The 23,089-nt window shown below is 40.0% G+C and overlaps 1 protein-coding gene across 3 annotated transcripts in view; it reads right to left on the reverse strand.

Annotated features, from left to right (window-relative positions):
- SLC9A9 (solute carrier family 9 member A9) overlaps window positions 1-20,813 on the reverse strand; it is a 527,348-nt gene extending 506,535 nt beyond the window's left edge. The window contains exon 1 of one of the 3 annotated variants that reach the window (XM_036904299.2): window positions 20,440-20,803. In XM_036904299.2, coding sequence (XP_036760194.2) covers window positions 20,440-20,614 — 175 coding nt within the window. In that variant the 5' untranslated portion in view covers window positions 20,615-20,803. Of the gene's footprint in view, window positions 1-20,439 lie in introns of all 3 variants that reach the window. The other 2 variants (XM_057498899.1, XM_057498900.1) reach the window with 2 other exon arrangements.
- Between the last annotated feature and the right edge of the window lie 2,276 nt (window positions 20,814-23,089).

Genomic DNA, 23,089 nt, shown 5'->3' on the forward strand with positions numbered 1-23,089 from the left:
ACTTGGAAGAATTATGATACTCAGTAAATTTGATATGAGGCACGAATTCTATTTAAGGGTTGTAATTAGGAAGAAAGAAGAAAAGCTATAGAAGTAGCAGGCGGAAGAAAACATGGGAAGATTGATTATTTCTTTGACATATCTTCTTGTAGAGTAACATAAGCATGTATAGGTTTTAAGCTACTACTTAATAGGCGCACACACATTAACATAATAGGAGTATAGTTACATAACCAAAGCATACCTGTAATTACCAGCCATCTCCAGTGAAACCAATAAAACCAGTTAGGCACCCTAGGCATTTGTGAAAACTTATCTATGATATGGTGGATATTGTCCAACTGAACTTGAACAGTCTGAGAGAAATCAGACAAATTAAAACAACCCATTTCTGGGGAATGTTCACATCCCTTATGTTCTTTTAACAGTAAATAGTCTGTAGTTGTAAGATTTTGGAGCGCTACAATTTGCACTTCTCCTAATTCTTGATTGAGTTCCAACAGTATAGATCCAGTCAAATTTGTTGTTTTACTGTATGCACAGGCCAGCTTAGATATCTCCTTCCTCATTCCCATGGCAAGTCCAGGAACTGGTGGGATGAGTGCATCTACAGCTGTAGCAGTGCGTGGATCTTTGTTGGGGTTTTTTGATGATCATCTTCTGGCATGAGTCTTCCAGAGAGTGCTGATGTTGCAAGTTCTTTTTCATATCGTATCTTAGTTCATTTTTGGGGTAGCCCAATTAGGCTTTGATCCTCTGTATAAACGCAAACAGACCCTCTGCCTACACTTTTATATGCCCTTTATACTCTTGTGTAGAACTCATTGGAGGTTACCACACAGGAACTGCCCTTTTTTTTTTTTCTTGGTATCACTAATCTACATTTACATGACGAATATTATGTTTACTAGGCTCTCCCCTATTCCAGGTCCCCCCTATAGACTCCTTTACAGTCACTGTCCATCAGCATAGCAAAATGTTGTAGAATCACTACTTGCCTTCTCTGTGTTGTACAGCCCTCCCTTTTCTCCTACCCCCCATGCATGTTAATCTTAATACCCCCCTACTTCTCCCCCCCCTTATCCCTCCCTACCCACCCATGCTCCCCAGTCCCTTTCCCTTTGGTACCTGTTAGTCCATTCTTGAGTTCTGTGATTCTCAGTGCTGTTTTGTTCCTTCAGTTTTTCCTTTGTTCTTATATTCTACAGATAAGTGAAATCATTTGGTATTTCTCTTTCTCCGCTTGGCTTGTTTCACTGAGCATAATACCCTCCAGCTCCATCCATGTTGCTGCAAATGGTTGGATTCGCCCTTTTCTTATGGCTGAGTAGTATTCCATTGTGTATATGTACCATTTCTTCTTTATCCATTCATCTATCGATGGACATTTAGGTTGCTTCCAATTCTTGGCTATTGTAAATAGTGCTGCGATAAACATAGGGGTGCACTGATCTTTCTCATACTTGATTGCTGCATTCTAGGGTAAATTCCTAGGAGTGGAATTCCTGGGTCAAATGGTAAGTCTGTTTTGAGCATTTTGATGTACCTCCATACTGCTTTCCACAATGGTTGAACTAACTTACATTCCCACCAGCAGTGTAGGAGGGTTCCCCTTTCTCCACAGCCTCGCCAACATTTGTTGTTGTTTGTCGTTTGGATGGCAGCCATCCTTACTGGTGTGAGGTGATACCTCATTGTAGTTTTAATTAGCATTTCTCTGATAATTAGTGATGTGGAGCATCTTTTCATGTGTCTGTTGGCCATCTGTATTTCTTTTTTGGAGAACTGTCTGTTCAGTTCCTCTGCCCATTTTTTAATTGGGTTATTTGTTTTTTGTTTGTTGAGGCGTGTGAGCTCTTTATATATTCTGGACGTCAAGCCTTTATCGGATCTGTCATTTACAAATATATTCTCCCATACTGTAGGGTTCCTTTTTGTTCTATTGATGGTGTCTTTTGCTGTACAGAAGCTTTTCAGCTTAATATAGCCCCACTTGTTCATTTTTGCTGTTGTTTTCCTTGCCCGGGGAGATATGTTCAAGAAGAGGTCGCTCATGTTTATGTCTAGGAGGTTTTTGCCTATGTTTTCTTCCAAGAGTTTAATGGTTTCATGACTTACATTCAGGTCTTTGATCCATTTGGAGTTTACTTTTGAATATGGGGTTAGACAATGGTCCAGTTTCATTCTCCTACATGTAGCTGTCCAGTTTTGCCAGCACCATCTGTTGAAGAGACTGTCATTTCGCCATTGTATGTTCATGGCTCCTTTATCAAATATTAATTGACCATATATGTCTGGGTTAATGTCTGGATTCTCTAGTCTGTTCCATTGGTCTGTGGCTCTGCTCTTGTGCCAGTACCAAATTGTCTTGATTACTATGGCTTTATAGTAGAGCTTGAAGTTGGGGAGTGAGATCCCCCCTACTTTATTCTTCTTCCTCAGGATTGCTTTGGCTATTCGGGGTCTTTGGTGTTTCCATATGAATTTTTGAATTATTTGTTCCAGTCCATTGAAGAATGTTGCTGGTAGTTTCATAGAGATTGCATCAAATCTGTATATTGCTTTGGGCAGGATGGCCATTTTGACGATATTAATTCTTCCTAGCCACGAGCATGGGATGCGTTTCCATCTGTTAGTGTCCCCTTTAATTTCTCTTAAGAGTGACTTGTAGTTTTCAGAGTATAAGTCTTTCACTTCTTTGGTTAAGTTTATTCCTAGGTATTTTATTTTTTATGATGCAATTGTGAATGGAGTTGTTTTCCTGATTTCTCTTTCTGTTGGTTCATTGTTGGTGTATAGGAAAGCCACAGATTTCTGTGGGTTGATTTTGTATCCTGCAACTTTGCTGTATTCCGATGTCAGTTCTAGTAGTTTTGGGGTCGAGTCTTTAGGGTTTTTTATGTACAGTATCATGTCATCTGCAAATAGTGACAGTTTAACTCCTTCTTTACCAATCTGGATTCCTTGTATTTCTTTGTTTTGTCTGATTGCCGTGGCTAGGACCTCCAGTACTATGTTAAATAACAGTGGAGAGAGTGGGCATCCCTGTCTAGTTCCCGATCTCAGAGGAAATGCTTTCAGCTTCTCGCTGTTCAATATAATGTTGGCTGTGTGTTTACCATAGATGGCCTTTATTATGTTGAGGTACTTGCCCTCTATTCCCATTTTGCTCAGAGTTTTTGTCATGAATGGATGTTGAACTTTGTCAAATGCTTTTTCAGCATCTAAGGAGATGATCATGTGGTTTTTGTCTTTCTTTCTGTTGATGTGGTGGATGATGTTGATGGACTTTCGAATGTTGTACCATCCTTGCATCCCTGGGATGAATCCCACTTGGTCATGGTGTATGATCCTTTTGATGTAGTTTTGAATTCGGTTTGCTAATATTTTGTTGAGTATTTTTGCATCTACGTTCATCAGGGATATTGGTCTGTAGTTTTCTTTTTTGGTGGGGTCTTTGCCTGGTTTTGGTATTAGGGTGATGTTAGCTTCATAGAATGAGTTTGGGAGTATCCCCTCCTCCTCTATTTTTTGGAAAACTTTAAGGAGAATGGGTATTATGTCTTCCCTGTATGTCTGATAAAATTCCGAGGTAAATCCATCTGGCCCGGGGGTTTTGTTCTTTGGTAGTTTTTTGATTACCGCTTCAATTTCATTGCTGGTAATTGGTCTGTTTAGATTTTCTGTTTCTTTCTGGGTCAATCTTGGAAGGTTGTATTTTTCTAGGAAGTTGTCCATTTCTCCTAGGTTTCCCAGCTTGTTAGCATATAGGTTTTCATAGTATTCTCTAATAATTCTTTGTATTTCTGTGGGGTCCGTCATGATTTTTCCTTTCTCATTTCTGATACTGTTGATTTGTGTTGACTCTCTTTTCCTCTTAATAAGTCTGGCTAGAGGCTTATCTATTTTGTTTATTTTCTCGAAGAACCAGCTCTTGGTTTCATTGATTTTTCCTATTGTTTTATTCTTCTCTATTTTATTTATTTCTTCTCTGATCTTTATTATGTCCCTCCTTCTGCTGACCTTAGGCCTCATCTGTTCTTCTTTTTCCAATTTCGATAATTGTGACATTAGATCATTCATTTGGGATTGTTCTCCCTTTTTTAAATATGCTTGGATTGCTATATACTTTCCTCTTAAGACTGCTTTTGCTGTGTGCCACAGAAGTTGGGGCTTAGTGTTGTTGTTGTCATTTGTTTCCATATATTGCTGGATCTCCATTTTGATTTGGTCATTGATCCATTGATTATTTAGGAGCGTGTTGTTAAGCCTCCATGTGTTTGTGAGCCTCTTTGCTTTCTTTGTACAGTTTATTTCTAGTTTTATGCCTTTGTGGTCTGAAAAGTTGGTTGGTAGGATTTCAATCTTTTGGAATTTTCTGAGGCTCTTTTTGTGGCCTAGTATGTGGTCTATTCTGGAGAATGTTCCATGTGCACTTGAGAAGAATGTATTTCCTGTTGCTTTTGGATGTAGAGTTCTGTAGATGTCTATTAGGTCCATCTGGTCTACTGCGCTGTTCAGTGCTTCCGTGTCCTTACTTATTTTCTGCCCGGTGGATCTATCCTTTGGGGTGAGTGGTGTGTTGAAGTCTCCTAGAATGAATGCATTGCAGTCTATTTCTCCCTTTAGTTCTGTTAGTATTTGTTTCACATATGCTGGTGCTCCTGTGTTGGGTGCATATATATTTAGAATGGTTATATCCTCTTGTTGGACTGAGCCCTTTATCATTATGTAGTGTCCTTCTTTATCTCTTGTTACTTTCTTTGTTTTGAAGTCTATTTTGTCTGATATTAGTACTGCAACCCCTGCTTTCTTCTCGCTGTTGTTTGCTTGAAATATGTTTTTCCATCCCTTGTCTTTTAGTCTGTACATGTCTTTGGGTTTGAGGTGAGTTTCTTGTAAGCAGCATATAGATGGGTGTTGCTTTTTATCCATTCTATTACTCTGTGTCTTTTGATTGGTGCATTCAGCCCATTAACATTTAGGGTGACTATTGAAAGATATGTACTTATTGCCATTGCAGGCTTTGAATTCGTGGTTACCAAAGGTTCAAGGTTAGCCTCTTTAGTATCTTACTGCCTAACTTAGCTCGCTTATTGAGCTGTTATATACACTGTCTGGAGATTCTTTTCTTCTCTCCTTTCTTATTCCTCCTCCTCGATTCTTCATATGTTGGGTGTTTTGTGCTGTGCTCTTTCTAGGAGTGCTCCCATCTAGAGCAGTCCCTGTAAGATGTTCTGTAGAGGTGGTTTGTGGGAAGCAAATTCTCTCAGCTTTTGTTTGTCTGGGAATTGTTTAATCCCACCGTCATATTTGAATGATAGTCGTGCTGGATACAGTATCCTTGGTTCAAGGCCCTTCTGTTTCATTGTATTAAATATATCATGCCATTCTCTTCTGGCCTGTAGGGTTTCTGTCGAGAAGTCTGATGTTAGCCTGATGGGTTTTCCTTTATAGGTGACCTTTTTCTCTCTAGCTGCCTTTAAAACTCTTTCCTTGTCCTTGATCTTTGCCATTTTAATTATTATGTGTCTTGGTGTTGTCCTCCTTGGATCCTTTCTGTTGGGGGTTCTGTGTATTTCTGTGGTCTGTTCGATTATTTCCTCCCCCAGTTTGGGGAAGTTTTCAGCAATTATTTCTTCCAAGATACTTTCCATCCCTTTTCCTCTCACTTTTTCTTCTGGAACCCCTATAATACGGATATTGTTCCTTTTGGATTGGTCACACAGTTCTCTTAACATTGTTTCATTCCTGGAGATCCTTTTATCTCTCTCTATGTCAGCTTCTATGCGTTCCTGTTCTCTGGTTTCAATTCCATCAATGGCCTCTTGCATCCTATCCATTCTGCTTATAAACCCTTCCAGAGTTTGTTTCATTTCTGCGATCTCCTTTCTGGCATCTGTGATCTCCCTCCGGACTTCATCCCATTTCTCTTGCGTATTTCTCTGCATCTCTGTCAGCATGTTTATGATTCTTATTTTAAATTCTTTTTCAGGAAGACTGGTTAGGTCTGTCTCCTTCTCTGGTGTTGTCTCTGTGATCTTTGTCTGCCTGTAGCTTTGCCTTTTCATGGTGATAGGAATAGTTTGCAGAGCTGGGACGAGTGACGGCTGGAAGAACTTCCCTTCTTGTTGGTTTGTGGCCCTCCTCTCCTGGGAGAACAGCGACCTCTAGTGGCTTGTGCTGGGCAGCTGCGGGGAGACAGGGTTTCTGCTTCCTGCGGGGCTGCTATGGAGTTTATCTCCGCTATTGCTGTGGGTGTGGCCTGGTTCGGGCCTCTGCTCCAAAGTTGTGGAGTCGCATTGGAGGGGGAGCGGCCTGGAGGCTATTTATCTCCGTAAGGGGCTTCCCTGCTCCCTGCAGCCCAGGGGTTAGGGTGCCCAGAGATCCCCGGATTCCCTACCTCTGGATTAAGTTTCCCGCCCTGCCCCTTTAAGACTTCCAAAAAACACCTGCCAAAACAAAACAACGACCACAAAAAAAAAAGTAATAATAATACAATTTTTAAATTTAAAAAAAAAAAAAAAGGTGCCCGCTTGTTTTTCTTTATTCTCCGGCGCCAGCCTCAGGCATCTGCTAACCGGTCTTGCTGCCCTGTTTCCCTAGTATTGGGGTCCCTATCCCTTTAAGACTTCAAAAAAGCGCTCGCCAAAACAAAACAGCAAAAAAAAAAAAAAATATTCACTCGCTTTTCTGGTGTCCTCTTTTGCCCGCTCACTGTTCTTGCTGCCCTTTTTCCCTAGTATTGATGTCCCTGTCCCTTTAAGAGTTCCAAAAAGTGCTTGCCAAAACAAAACAACGACCACTAAAAAAAAAAAAAAAAAAAAAAAAATTTTTAATTAAAAAAAAAAAAAGGTGGTTGCTGGTTTTTCTTTATTCTCCAGTGCCAGCCTCAGGCCTCTGCTCACCGGTCTTGCTGCCCTGTTTCCCTAGTATTGGGGTCCCTATCCCTTTAAGACTTCCAAAAAGCGCTCGCCAAAACAAAACAGCAAAAAAGCAAAAAAAAAAATGGTCGCGCGCTTTTCTTATGTCCTCCGGCACCTGGCCCCCAGTGCCCGCTCACTGTTCTTGCTGCCCTGTTTTCCTAGTATCGAGGGCCCTGCACTCTGGCCCGAATGGCTGGGGCTGGGTGTTCGGCAGTCCTGGGCTCCGTCTCCCTCCCGCTCTGCCTATTCTTCTCCCGCTGGGAGCTGGGGGGAGGGGCGCTCGGCTCCCGCCGGGCCGGGGCTTGTATCTTACCCCCTTCGCGAGGCGCTGGGTTCTCGCAGGTGCGGATGTGGTCTGGATATTGTCCTGTGTCCTCTGGTCTTTATTCTAGGAAGGATCGTCTTTGTTATATTTTCATAGTTATATGTTGTTTTGAGAGGAGATTTCCGCTGCTCTATTCATGCCGCCATCTTCCGCCCCTCCCAGTCCTTGACTTTTAAGTTTATAAATTCTATCACGATTCTCATGGTAATCTGATCACTGTGAACTCTCCTAATATTATGGATCTATTAACAAAAAGTAAGGAAATCAGAAACCTACACACTCTTCAATTCAAAAGTAGGACTGATGTATGTGTTTTAGGATAAATCCACAGTTCACTCTTTAAAACATCAAATGTTTAGTTTTTATCACTCTCTTGTAGCTCCAGTCATCTAACAGCCTTTCATTTATGTAAAAAAACATTTGTTAGGTACGTATTTTGTGTAAGACATTTATAGATATCAAATAAAACACAGTTGCAGTCCTATAGGGGCTCAAGTCTGTAAAATGAAGACCCATAGGCAAACAATTATAATACATGACATGTGCAATGACAGCTGGGAAGCACCCTGTGTTACTGAGTATAGAGAAAAGACACTCCAAAGCCCTTTGAGTGATGCAAAGCTTTGATGAATCTTAAAAGGTCATGTAAGATTTGTCCAAATAATCTGAATTAGGGCCTAAATTGGGATCCAGGCTGAACATGGGTGTGGCAGGCTTGAGTTAAAGTTCCCCAGGATTTATGCTCATCAGGGTGTATAATAGTCATAGGGAAGTGGCTGCTCAGCCAGAGATTGTGTTCCCCTGTTGTCTTGCTTCTGGTTGGCTTCTCACCAGTGGCGTGTAAGGAGAAGTGATGCATGCCACTTCCAGGCCAGGGCACTGACAGGTGTGTTTTCGCCCTTCTCTTTCCCCATCTATCAGATGGATGGAGAGAAAACAAAGGCCCCTTGGTAGACAGTCACCAGACTGAGAGAACCTGGGCCCCTGAAAGACCAGGTGATGGAAAGCCATCTACCAACCAGGACTACCTGCACTGGATTACTGTGTGAGTGAAGAGTCACCTTCTGATACACAGTCACTGAAATGTTAGTGTTTCTGCATTAACAGCCACTAGGATAACCTACCTAAGATAACATGCAAATACAGAGGGACTGAAAAAATCCAGTGGATTTCGACAGTCAGTGGTGATGTAAGAAGAGAATAAATGGAGAGAGAGAGAGAAAATGGAAACCCTGGACTGCAGACCACATGCAGGAGCTGTGTCATAAAGAGGCTCCTCTGTCATATTAAGTTTTTTATTTTTAACCCAGCGGTAATGTAGAACTAGTGAAATATGTTAGGCAGGAGAGTAAAGCAATCAGATTTTCATATAAGAACTATGGATTTGGCAACAATGTGGAGAACTAGTTAGAGGGAGAAGGAAAACAGATTTCTTTCAAGAATGTTTTCACCTTACTCATTCAGCAGGTATTCAGTACTTGGCCCACTGCCCCGTAATAGTGAGAAATATTGTAGCCTAGCCTTTGCTAGCAAGAGAAAACAAGTGATGGATATGTGACCACCGGGAGTGCCAATCCACCACAGAACAGTGGGGGGCCTTTTGTGAGTGCCAAATGACTGTAATGAAACTAGTCAGGAAAGAGAAGGGAAGTACACCATCTACATTGTAAGTGGTTTAGGGTGTCTGAGTTAAGAGCATCGCTTTTCCAACACTGTTTGCCTAGGAAGGATTCACTTTCTATAAGTTATTTGGCAGGTACCGTGAATGATAGTGTGACCTCTGCTTTCTACTCAAGTGGGATATAAAGAAGAGAAGCACAAGATACTACCTGCAGTGGGCCTGAACAGAAAGAGCCTATAATAATACTATTTGAAATTCCCAAAGGGTGTTATGTTTGCAATATACTTTCAATGCCATCACAAGAAGCAAATAAACATGAAGCGTCCACTCTTTTTTTCCAAGACAAATAAGCATTTGTCATAATTGTGAGTGCCTAGTACCTGGGCCCTGTGGTTAAATTCATACAAGTCCTCAAAACCTAAATGGCCCTGCCTAGCCCTCTGTGCCAGCTCTGGTCCCAGCCTTTGAGAAGATGCCTGCTGGAGTAAGTGGGGCAAGCTGTTTGCTGCCAGAGATGACGAGATGCAATGACCATGAAATGCACTTGTCAGATGGGTCACCCATGTGAGGTGTGTAGCCGCCCGATGGTCTCAGCTTCTGTGCTCTGAAATCCATGACCACATTCAAGCTGAGGCCAGCCAAGGACTGAGTCCAGCAGGGGCAGTGAGACAGAGATGGGACTCCTCCGAAGAGCCACTATGGCTCAAGGACGCCCCATCAGCCTTGCCAAACCTTTCTTAGAATTGCACCCCAGCCTAAACTTTTTCCTGCCCAGCCACCTTTCCTTCCCTCTCTCCACAGGGGTTGGGGCTGCATCTGTACCTGTCCCAGCATCTGCAGGCTTCCTCCTTGTTTTCCCTCAAAGGAGCTCCCCAGCCCCCACTCCCCACCCCACCGCCCACAACAAATCCTTCCCACCCCTAATCTCTTCCAAGCACCTGCTTCTTGGAGACCCAAATTAACACACTAGACAAAGGCTCTGGCCCTGCTTCTCCCCACCCCCCTGACCTCTCCCCAACAGCATACAAGCTCCAAGATGGAGCTTGGACAACAGACCTCATCCCTAAAGCACTCACAGTTACACAAAATCCACCTCAAATTCCACCTGTAGGGGCCTATGCTCTGATACAGCCTGTGCTCACTGAGTTCCCTCACCTTTGAGTCTTACAGTGCTCACAGTTTGAGCCACACCCGTTATGGCCCCATTTTATAAAGGCTTACACTGTTCAACATTGCTCCGCAGACCTTGGCTTTATCTCCCACACTAGACAATGAGACTGTTTGGGGCAGAGACTCAGCTATTCTTCATCTCTTTTCCTCTAGAAAAGCCAAACACTTTCAGCAGAATTGCAACCCAACTTTCTTCAAGTCCACAAACTCCCCTGGAATCAAGAAGAAAGGATCCTCTGAGTCATATAGTCAGCAACCACTTTAAATGTTACATGTAAGGAACATCACACCCAATGCTGTGATGTTCCTGTCTTTGCAGGGCCTGTGATACAGCTTGCATAGCAGATGCCTGACATGGAATAGACATGGTAATCTTTGTGGGAGAAGAAAGGAGGGAGGGAGAGAAGAGACTCATGATCACACAAAATGAAAGCACTCAGAAATATAAGCCTTGTTTTCCAGACTGGCTCTTACTTCATTCTGCACATTGAAAATACAAGAAAACTCCCTCCTTCCCTCAATTCTGCTTTCAAGCCACTCTAAGCATTGCTCTACGCTATTTGGGAATTTATATATATATAAAATATGACCCTGACCCTAAAATATTAAAATATTTTAACCCTACAAGTCCTTTCTCTCCAGCCTAATCCTGTGATCCTGATTTCCAGTAAGAATAAGGTACAACAAGTGTTTCCTAAGTCTCTTCTTATATTACGTCTGCATCTCCTTAGCGGTGCCCCTGCATCTTACTGACAGTCATTCTACAGGATGCTGAAGTGTTACCCTAAAGGGGCTTAAAGGAATATGTGGATGGGGATTTACTTTTATATATAATGATTATATTTACATATAATGAAACAGATCACAGAACTGCTTTTAAAACACAGAGTGTTAAAATCTCTTGAGCTCTGCCCAAACCTATGATTGTGTCCATACTCTCTGACACACACACTCCCACACACTACATGGCATGCTCCAGCAGGCTCCCTTCAGATTTTTTTTGTAGGAGTGGTGCCTCCCTGGAGTCGTGCAATGCAATAAGCCCAAGTATACACATGTATCTAATCAGAGCATTACACAGGTATATATTTAAATGCCACATGAGATTGGGAAGAATTTAGGAGCCTAAAGCAAATGTAGTTAATACATGAAGACTGTAGAAGGGAGTTTTGTAACTCTTTCACTCCCTATGAGTGGCTACCAAAAATAATCTACATAAATGAGGCATTGTCTCTTACTGAAACAAGAAGAAAAATTCTTAAACTATATAATATTATAACTTGATAAGTATATAGGATACTATTGATTGGCAACCCAGCATCCAGCCTCCCTTTAGCCCTAATGTGTTCAGCTACCTACCCCTCCACACACAGCCATGTGTCCAAGGTAGCTGACCTCTCTCTCAACTCCAAAGGTGTTCCCACTCCCCTGGGTGTTAGTGGGTACTAACATGGCATGTGACTCTATTCCAGTCAATAAAAAGTGAAGGGAAGCTTGCTAGGGAGCTTCCTAGAAAAGTTTTGACACCATAAGAGACAGAGTAATGTCACTGGGCTTGGTTGGAACACCAGGAACTGCCGTAACTACCTTCTGATGCCAGCCTGACATTGGAGTCAGCACTTGGAAGAGCAGAGCAAAGAAAAGGAAAGAAGCTGGGTCCATGATGACAACAGCAGGCTGCTGAAACAAGCAGCCCTGAAGACTACTCCTCTCTGGACTTCTAGATAGGCGAGATAATGAATGTCCTATTGCTAAAGTCTGTTTCAGCCAGGTTTTTGTTACTAGCAGCTGAATGCATCCTAATAAATTTTTTTTAAGTGAATGTACACAGTCCTAAGGAACCCTAAACGAGAGACCAACTAACTCTACCCTCTAAAGTGTTGAGGAAGGTTTCACAAAGGAGATTCTTAAGGATGCACAGAAGTTTGCCAGGTAAAGCAAAGGGCATAGGCTTTTTAGAGAGAAGTACTGAGAAGTTCTCAAGCATGGTGCTGATCAGACACTTCGAGCAGTTTGGGATGGCTAAAGAGGGAGGTGAAATCAAGGGCCGCGGCACAGCTGAGAGACACAGGGTGTTCAAGAGGGAGAAATGGTTGGCACGAAGGTCTTGAGGAAGAAAGTAATGAGCTCCTTGTTAGAAGATTTGCTCTGTTTTGGTGCAGAGAAAACAGCATTTAGAGACAATTATCTGAAAGGAGAAAAGAGAATTGAGATACAGTGGGGAATTGGAGAGGAAGCTAACATCAGAATTAGTTTGTATTTACATGAGGAAGAGTTCAGCAAAGGAGTTTGAACAGAGGAATTTCAAGATGACAGGAGTAAAATAAAGCTCAAGGAAGAATGTTCTTTACCATTATTAGGACTTTCAACAGTGGGAGACTCTTCAGGCAGGTTATCTGTGATATTGTTTCAGTCACTCAGATTAAAAAAATATGAACTAAGGATTCAAATGTAGAAATAAAGAAAAAGGGTGTGACAAATATTCAAGGAAACCAACTCAATGGACACCACCTAACTGTCTGTAATGCAGTATTCACAAATGTTGAACTTGAAGTCGCATCCCCACAATTTTTAACTTGTTACTTGGTATTTATCCACCTCCCCCACCTTATCAAAGTCTTTGTCAGAGCACTGATTAAAAGAGATGATATGGGTATACATTTCAAAAGCTAAATGCATTTCCTAACATCTTCCTTTTAGCAGTTTAGTTTTACACTGAGATTAGTCAGAGATGGAACCAAAAGTAAAAATACACAATTTGCCTCCTGGTTATTTAGGGTTTTTGTTCTTTCTCGGCCCTCCCACCAACTTTCTAAATTCAAAAGACTAAAGGAAAGTGTGGGTGTTGCTAAAAAAGGCACAGTGGTGGCTCACTATCAACTTGGTTTGGTGAAGAGTCCTACAAGGGTTTCAGGACAGGTCTGCGCACCTCCCAGCAAGAGTATCCCATGACATTCCAAGGTAGAAAGGGGTCCATGAAGCTCTTCTGCCTGGGGATGCCTCATTAAAAATTCTATCTTCTCACGCAAATTAGAGTCTTGCAGGAAATGACAGAAACTCATAAGCATGAGATCTTCCACCATGGCAGGATGTCCAGTGTTGGCCTCCATCCTTGGCACATACCAGACAGCACACACACACACACACACAAATACACACATTTCACTGCACTCTGGGATTCTAACACAGCATAACTTTTCTCTAGAAACTATCTCAGCCATCAACTCATACATGCTTACACATTTCCTTGTAATCAATTATCTCAGCAAGTGTACAGAGAAATAAAGAGATAGAGATATCTAAACAGATACAACTGACTAAAAACATGACTTCTTACTTTATAGTGTTTACACAAAACAGTCTAATTTTTCTTAAACCAGAGGTGCAAACATTACAAACTATTATGTATAGTGAAAGAGAGAAGGACTCTTCAATAAATAGATTGTTTCCCAAATCCCTTCTTCATCATAGTAGGGTAATGGAGTGAGAAAGAGAAAAGAAAGGAGAAGAAAAAGGAGACAGAAATAGGAATTGCATGTTCAATTTTACTTTCCTAGTAAAGTAGTTCTGAAATTTTGGTGCATCAGAAATTTCTGGAAGTTTTTTTAAGACACAGATTGCTGGATCCCACCCCAGGTTTCTGATTCAGGAGGTCTGATTTGGGGCACAAATATTTGCATTTCTAACAAGTTCTCAGGTAAGTTGATGCTGCTGGCCTGGACCCGACTGTGAGAAGTGCTGTCCTATAAGACAACAGTTCCTACCAGTATGAATGCCACTGCAGTCCTATAACCCCATCAAAGCCTATGCCACTTCAGGCTCATGCACACAAGTTTCATAGAGCTTGTACAGCCCAGATGCATAATTAATGCTTCTACCTTCAGTCTCTTCCAAAAATTCAATTCAATTAAGGTAACATATGATGAAAGCCTATTTTGCATGATCCACATGAACAAGGCATTTACAGTATCTCCCCACCCATTCTGACAATAACAGGCATTTAAAACCAGAATGACTGTGCACTTGCAACACTTTTCCCTGCCACTGGAGCAGGTGTTGCCAGGCCAGCCTCATCACTCTCCTGGGACATTTCAACCCACCTATTGGCATGGGTGTGCTTTCACAACACTGCTCCCACAGTCCTTCCCTTACTGGGCTTTTTGCTATACACAGCATAACATTTCTGAGGCCTCAAGGTAAAAGAGAAACTTAACTACTAGCCTCCTTTCTCCAGGCTTTCCCCACTCCTGACTTCATGAGAGAGTTATATATCAAAAATAGACTTTGATGAGAGGACAACTATGGCCAAACTTTGAGATCACTAGCTTTCAAAAATGATGTTCTTGCCAATCACTCTGTGCAGCATTTACCAAAGTTATAAATTTTCTGGGATTTTTCTGTTTCCTTATATGCAAACTGAAGATGATCATGCATATTTTGCCTGGACATGGTGAGGTGTAGCAATAATGTACATGGTTAGATATTTCAATCTCTATCTTTTCTCTGTTAACTTCCTGAAGTACTATCACCTAAAGTATCAGTACAATAGACATTTATTAAATAAATTTAAACTCTTCTAGGCTAAAATGTGTGAAAGAACTTGAGTTTTATGGTGCTGGGTTTGAAGCTTAGCCCTGTTGGTCACTAGCAAGTCACTCTATGCCTCGGTGTTGGTTTCCTCATCTGTAGTACAAAACTGACACATTTCCCCAGAACACACATGCACATGCAAACACACTCAGATTTGTGATACCTGGTGACTGCATGGAGCCAGACTGCTAAGGTCTGAATCCCAGCTGTGGCATTCGGTAGATATGACCTTACGCAAGTTACTTAATTTTTGGTGCTTCAGTGTCCCCATCTAAAACGTGATTGTTGTAAGGGTTAAATGAGTTAATATATGTAAAGTACTTAAGACAGTACAGCTCACATCATAAATGCTATTTGTGTTAGCTATTATAATTGTTATTTTAACATACTAGATATTTAATAAATGTTAGTTCTTCGTGTCCCCACTTCCTTAACCATATAATTTTAATTCAATTTAGACTACATTTATCTCCATAAATATTTTGTATTATAAATTCATTGTTTTGATTGGCATACTCATCAGCCTTTAGAATGCTGAGAAGGGATCCTTTGAGACACCACAGCAGTTGCTCTGAAAGCTTCCTCTGTAACTCCTTAGGGATTCAGAAGCACAGCAGAACATATAGGTTATTTTCTTAAAATCAACTTTTAAAAACCTACAGAGAGCAATATGCCTTTGGTTTTCCCACTTCTCCAACCTTTCTTTGGCTAATGTTTTACAGCATGGAAAACCTTGCCCTGCTCTCTGAAGCTCCTTTAAATCAACCATTTTATACCAAAAGAGTTAGTTCATTGGGCTCTTAACTCCGATTACCTTCCCTACAATCCCTTCAAATTAAACCAAAGCCATTCTGACTTTCACATGACATGCAAACATAAACCCCTGCATGTGCAGCCAGCCCTCAATGTTCTGATGGTATAACTTGTTCTCCTCACCTTTCTGATAGGAATTCAAGAGGATTTACTGAGCACTCATTAAAAAATCAGAGTGAGAATGAAGACCTAAGAGTGGTGAAATAACATTAACTAAAATCTGGCATCTGGGAGACAGGTCTGAATATTATTATATATTATATAAGGTTCTGGGAAGAAAGCTACTGGTTTGGGTTGGAGTAGCTAAAGTCTTTCCCTGAATTTTGAAAGACTTTTGCAGCTGGACAGGAGTTTAGCGATTTCTTTCATTTCTTTCTCATTTTATAAATGAGAAAAGGCCAGAGGTTAAGTCACTTGCCAAAAGTAGTGAACTACTGAAAAAAAAGGAAAATAATCAGGACTTAAAAACCCAAATCCCCAAGAGAGCCTCCAGTGCTTTATCTGTAAAGCATGACACGTTTGAATAATAAAAGCCTCAGAAGGGCCTCCCAGGCAGGGGGAAGGTTTTAAAGTGGTAGTAAACATCTATGGGCCTGGCGGTCAAGGATGCAGGGCTGGATTAGAGCCCAGCAAAATGATCTGTAGAGTGGAGCCACACCATGTCAAGTAACCCAATTTTATCCTGAGTAACCTCCAAACAGTGCTATGATGAAATTAATGCCTTATGATTTTTCAAGAAGGATCACTTTTAAAACCTTGGTCATTCACTGTGTATTTTCTTTAAATCTTGGAAAACGTGCTATTGAGGGAACTAAATTGGCCCTATTAAACTGTGACGTAAACAATTGAGGGTCAGACATAATTTAATAGTTTAATGTAACATAGTTTAATGAATTCAAAATTTAAACTTTGTGTCTTGAAATTTCCCTTTTGCCCACTAAACAGTGAGCAAAATTCCACATGGATTCAGAGATTGTCCCTTATATTGTAAGGCCATGAAATCAAAGGTAGAATTCTAAGAGGTTTTAATTGTTCTGTCCCTGAACTCAGATCCTAAAGGTCAAAGGCATGGCATTTTGAATGTCCTATAAAATATGGGAGCCCACAGTATTGTTTAATGGAATTCTTAATGATATCAGGGAAGAGAGAGTAATTTTTCTTTTACAAACAACGAGCAAGGGATATGGGGCTCTAAGTGAACAGCGCTAAGTGCACCAGCTGCTGTCAATCAATATTTTGACCATTAAAAGTCATTTAAGCTTTTAGTCCAGTTTAAATGAATATAACCATGGCTTATATTTTAAACCAGTTATGGATCCTAATCCTTCAATTTTGAAATAATGAGAGCTGTAGAATGTCATGAGACGCAATTACCCATCACAGTTCCTGTGAAGCAAAAATGTTGTTATAATGCTCCCACTAACTTTTGAAGTATATGAGGATCCTTAATAGCAAGATAGAGGCTATTTTTCATCTAATGGATTACTTTGTATTTGAAGTATTAGTTTTATTTCCAATGAACAAAGAGTCAAACTGAATACCACACATAATTTTTCTTGGCTTCTGTAGCCCCTTCTATGATATTTTAAGGTTAACAACTTGGAAATTGTGTCTAACAATAACTATAAAAGAGCAGTTTAGTGTTCTCTTTGATCACTTTTCCTCTCATTTTTCTTTAACTGCAAGTTCCTAAGCCCCTGAATTTTTTAACCAGATTCTCCAAGTATACAGATGAGACATATCAACATCAATTGTGTCTTTTAAAGAATATATGACACATGTCAACAGAATAACAGCAGAAAGGCAAATGGTGGATTAAGCTGAGGTACTACAGGAAATTTGGTGTTTAAGAAAAATATTTATCATTCTTAATACAGGGTCAAATGACACATTATACAAATAGTTGATGACAGCAAGAATAGTGATCAGTCCTGTAGGGAGCTGTTAGCCAAATTCATAGACAAATATTAGGTACAGGACCACAAAATCTTAAATCATATTTCAATACAAGTATATCTGTAATGAAATACCTCCATCTGGAGGCTGGAGATGACTGGGGTATAGTTTACTCTGAAATGTTCACCTCCATTAAAAAAGAACTATTAAAAGTTCAAGTTTGAACCATAGTTTTGTTTATTTCCTTCCCCACCAAATAATACCATGCCCTGGCAGAACTCCAGCAAGAACCATGGGTTCTGTTCTCTGATGATGAAAGGGTTTATATAGCTTTATTCTGAAATTTTACTCTTTAGGACTTCCTGAAAAACAGAATCTGACTAATCTTGAAAACATAAACAATATGAGGATGCAACTGGATCTCATAGACATGTCTTCTCTCCAGTACAGTCATTCAAAGAATTGATTTATTCTAAAATATCTTCAGCATCTCTTAGTAGGATAGAGGTTGAATGCTAGCTTGGCAGCTAACTAGTTACATGATCTTCAACTCTAAGCTTCCCTCTCCTCTCCTGTGAAATGAGGATGTTGGACTTTTGATCTCTAAGGGTCCTTCCCAGTCTATGAATTTCAAATTTATTTATAGCTACTGGACAATTCATTCACTTGACATCTCCTTCCCCCTTGTCATTTAAAAGTGTTTATTAAAAAGTCCCATCTTGTTCTGCTGTTGTAGTTCCAGACTATTTTATTACATCACTGACAAAAAGTCCCTAATAAACGTTCCAGATATAACAATTAGATCATCCCTGAAGAAGAAATATGAGATGTCACTAATACCATCCACATGGACTATTTTCAGAGACTATCAGTGAGAGCTCTTCTAAGATGAATATGAACCTTATTAGACATGTGGATAAGTAAAAGCACATGGACTTTGCCATGAATAGCTATTCAGTTTTGGGGAAGTTAGTTCACTTCTTTGAGATCCAGTTTCTTCCTCTGTATAATGAGAGGGCTGGAGAAGATAACCTTTAAAAGCCCCTTAAATTCCAACAATTATAATTCTATGCCAACAAAAAAATTAAATGACTCTAACATAAAGGTCTTTTCACTAATTTACATCAAGATAGCTCAAGGATATTCAAAAATCTAGTGACGGAATAGTTATATGCATGTCTTCATAATTTTTAGAATCCTTTTATATTGCACTGTTTCAGAATTTGCTTTCAATAACTTTTGTATAAAAAAATTCATGAAAGGACAAATCAGACAACTCAACTTAATTGCACTCTTATAAACCTTAAGCCTAAACTACCTTAAGAGCAGCAATTTAGAAAAATACTATCTAAACTTTGTGCAATGAGCTAATTTTATGACTTCCATCACAACTCAAAAGTACTTCATGGAGTTTCTGAGGATTAAAGATAATTTGGATTTTTCAAGTTCAAAAGTAAAAGTTACATTTACATGTTGTGAGTACGAAGTATGTTTGAATTGTAATAGGTCACCATAATTTAATCAGAAGTTTTACACAACAGTTTCTCCATCATCAATAAGCTGAAATTGGTTGTCATAGTTCAATCAAATTCAAGGCTATGAAGGAATCTTTCCCTCTCATAAATGTTTGTAATTAAAAAATCTCTGTTGTTTTGGTAAACCATATATAGCGCTTTAATTTAATACTAAGATTTACATTGTCTCTGGCCTCTCTGATTACATTTCATAACCTCATTGATTATTTACTAGCTAAATCAAGATAAAGATCCTGGTCTGTTGATAATGGAGAGGGCAAATGACTGGAGCCCAGGGCTTTACAATGGTGGCATCACTTCCTGTCTGTTTGACTATTTCTCTTCAGCCTGATTGTGAGTTTTTTCCCCCCTAAATAGAAGTTTTGCTCTTTAAGACCCTCAGTACAATGGAATTTATCTCTGTGCTGTGAATGGATCAGCACATCAGTCTCCTGAAAGAAATTACACTGCTTAGGCTGAAACTTCTGCCTTCTAGGTCAAGTACCTCACAGTGGGATCCAGTTAAGGCATAGGATTTCTTATGGTCTCAAATCATAACTGTACATTGTTATCATCAGGACTTCATGTGGTTAGCATATAAAGTGTGCATTGATCCTGTTCCCTGAACCTCAGGGACCTGAAAGGCTTCAAGACTTCCAAACTTAAGTAAGCAAAATTTAAAAGGATATTCTTTGCTATAAATTATAGCAATGCCTTACCTATTTCCGTTGTATTCAAAGTTCCTATCCAGGCAAATAAGTTTTAAAACTACCGGTGTCCTGCATTTTACTTTAAAAGATAAGAGTACAGCCTGGATAATCTCTGTCACATTTCATTAAACTTTAGAAAGGACTGACATGGTAAATTGCAGAGAGAGAGAGCAATACTTCGGGAGTTTAAGATATTAAACAAATACTTTACACCCCTACCCCACCCCCATAAAAAGAATACATATCAAATAATACTAATAATGACAATAATTATAAATTAGAAAGTCTGAAAGCAGGATAAGAAATGAAATGTACTCCTTTAAGAAACTTGTATATATTATAGGAAAATAAAGCATTGGTCATATAATTAAAATGGATTTGGACACAATTATTCCAGTAGGAGGAGTGGAGTATGTTTCTCCAAGTTTTCTTTTTGAAACTAGTTGACCTAAGAGGATTTACTCCATGTTTCTAAGTGATGTTATTCTAGAACTTTATAATGCATATCAGTCCCCACTGTAAAGACGGCAGCTCTTTGTACCTGCAGAGCTGTGGCTTCTCAACATCTATCATTAGGAAAACAAACAGCTTGCCGGGTTTGACTCCCCACATGACAATGGACCCGCATATGTCAATAGACTTGCATTCTGTGCCGCGTGAGAACATGACTGACATTTACTCTTGTGACAAGGCAAATTGCGGCAGCTCGTCTGGAAGGAGATGAGCATTCATTATGCTGCAGCATCTTTCATCAAGCTAATGACATTTCAATCAGCACATTTTCTCCGGTTTCGGTACTTTGCCATCTGAGCACAAGTCTCTAATTACGCCCAAGCAACAAGTTTCACATCAACCCTACAATGTCTGTACTCACCATATACCATTGCTCCTCCGGTTTCATGCAAGAAGCGAAATCGATGATTTTTAAATAACCAGATTGTCAAAATGGTAAGGATGAGCAAAAAATTAAACACAAGCAGCTCCACGGCTCCCTGATGTTGAAACTGATACTCATCCTTCTCAGACGTGAATCTTCGCTGTCTGTCCATTCTCCCGTCTTCCTGGGATTCCTTAGATAAAAAATTAGGTGAGGGCTACTTTATCAAGATTTGCTTCAAACAGTCTGGCTGTCTGACGATTTCAGGATAAATACTGCCACTTAAGTTGCCACTTCGTGATCAGTCTGCCTGGGCTTAGCATTCAGATGGCTTCTAGTTACAACTTCCTGTTTCTCTCTTAAAGCAGCCCCGTCTCTTTTCAAACTCCGGAAAGTGGTTTCATCATTGATTGTTACTGTCTTTAAAGGATTCAATCCACGAAATGATCTTACATACTGAACAAACCTGCAAGCAGCCTCTCTGAGAGCTTAAGTCATGATCTTATCGTTGCAAACAAGTCTCGTTAAGCTGTATAACCAGTGAATTGAAGATTAATAACAAAACAAATCACCTTACAATGGCAACATCTTCCAAGTTCAAAATGTCAGTTCCTGAATCATAACCTCACTCCCATGGGAGATTTTTCCTCTCCAATCAAGGCCTACCAATGTGATGGGGATTGATATCTGTGCTTGACCTAAAATGATTAGGGATTTTTTTTTAAGATGAGAAGCAAGAAATAATTTAGTATACGATTCTCTCAAGAGCAGCATTTGAACTCTGAATCGTTTTTTTTTTTATCAAGAATAGATGAAAGCAAAAGACAAAAGGAAAATTGTGTCCTCGTCTCTATACCTGAGCTATTTGGATATGTTGCATCAAAAAAGAAAAATACAAAAGACATATCTTTGAGGGAAAAAAACCACATCTTCAGTAATGCTACATACATGGATTTCTCTTTGTAGAACTTCTGGCTCAGACATTTAGGACCTACAGAAATCTGCCACCACAGATCACAAAACTTCTCTGTCCTTTAGCAAAACAATGTGGCTCACTGAGGAATAGTCTGCCACCAGCAATGAAGGCTCCAGAATCACATGGCTCAGGTAATAACAATGATGATTCTTCAGATCACCTCCTATTTGGCAGGCTGGTTCTGTTTGAATTCATATTTGAATGCTTTTTGAGAGAGTTCAAGACAATGCTACCACCAGTTCTGCTGCTTTCTTAGCAATTGTTATGATTGTTGGCTTTATTGCTCCTATAGTGCCATGAGACACATCCCAGGGTTAAGCAAGGCTTTTTCATCATTTCATGATATTACTATGTAACTCAGAAATATTAATTATCTGAAGTCCTCATACTTGACAGAATTAGTATTCAATTTATACAGTGTAAGTGATTCACTGAGTAGGATGAGCCCAAACATATCCTCAAAAGATCATGTCCCCAAAGCTGGAGGTTAAATATGTAATATATTGGGAGCTAACTAGCTCCTCAATAGCAATTTCACCCACAGAGAAAGTCTATTAACCATTTAATATAAAACTGCTGTTTCAGCTTCTTTGCCTTCTGTAACTTTGGAAGCTAATTTCCTGCCTGAGTTTAACTCAGCAGGGGGTATTTATGTGGACTACAGATGTTCTTTTAACATACTACCCTTTTTGGCAGGCATATCTGTGATGACTAATATTCAAACTGTTTTGAAATCTGTCAGCTAAAGCTTGCAAGCATTTCGTGCAGCTTTGTTAGCAGGTTCTACCTTTATAATCTTGCAACCCCACAGGTTTACTCTGGAGTTGTTGGATTTACAAGATAACCCAAATTCAAAACCTGGCAATTTCTTGATGAGGAAAAATTCTGAAATGTCCTAAACTGATATAAAGGCCAGATAGCAGGGAGAGAGACATGAGAAGACACTCAGTCAATAGCCACAGGCCTTAGCTAACCAGAAACTCCACGTTCCTGGATGAAGTCATTTCAACAAGTGAAATTTAGAAATTTAATGTGGTCTAATTTAACATTCATAAAAACTCTTCTACAGGTGAGAGATTTAAAGCTCAGAGAGGGTTGGTAACAGCCAAGTTTCCACAACCAGTTAAATTTACATTTGGGGTTAATGGAATTTAAATGGAACTTCAGTCAGGGTGACCAACTCATCTGGGTTTGTCACAGGGTACACCAGGGTACCTGGCCTGGGAGTTTCCTTTTCTGGTTTTAGCACTGGAAGTCCCATATCCTAGGAAATTCCTCAGTCACAGGCAAACCAGGACAACAGGTCTCTCTAATAGTCAAGGTATCCTCCAATTCACAAATTCTGTACTGTCAATAATAACTATTCTGTTTGAGATTCCTGAGGGAGATATTCACACATGAAGAATACCAATAAAAAATTAAGGCACTGTTTTATTAGTTAGCTGGTGACCATAAACCCTTAGAACCATAAACCAGGTTCTCTGATGAAGTTGGGATGGAACCCAAACTCAGGCACAAAGTCCAAAGAAATATTCTTGATTGTCCCTTAATGCCATTGTTAACACCTGCTGCTCAGTGAGTTAAAGATTTTTGCTGCAAGATGCAGCATGCAAGTGAGAGAGAGGAAGTAGAAAAAGGACGGCCCGCCCATTGCACTGAGTATACACTGTC

This window comes from Manis pentadactyla, chromosome 1 (genome assembly GCF_030020395.1).
Source record: "Manis pentadactyla isolate mManPen7 chromosome 1, mManPen7.hap1, whole genome shotgun sequence".
NCBI classification, from domain to species: Eukaryota; Metazoa; Chordata; class Mammalia; order Pholidota; family Manidae; genus Manis; species Manis pentadactyla.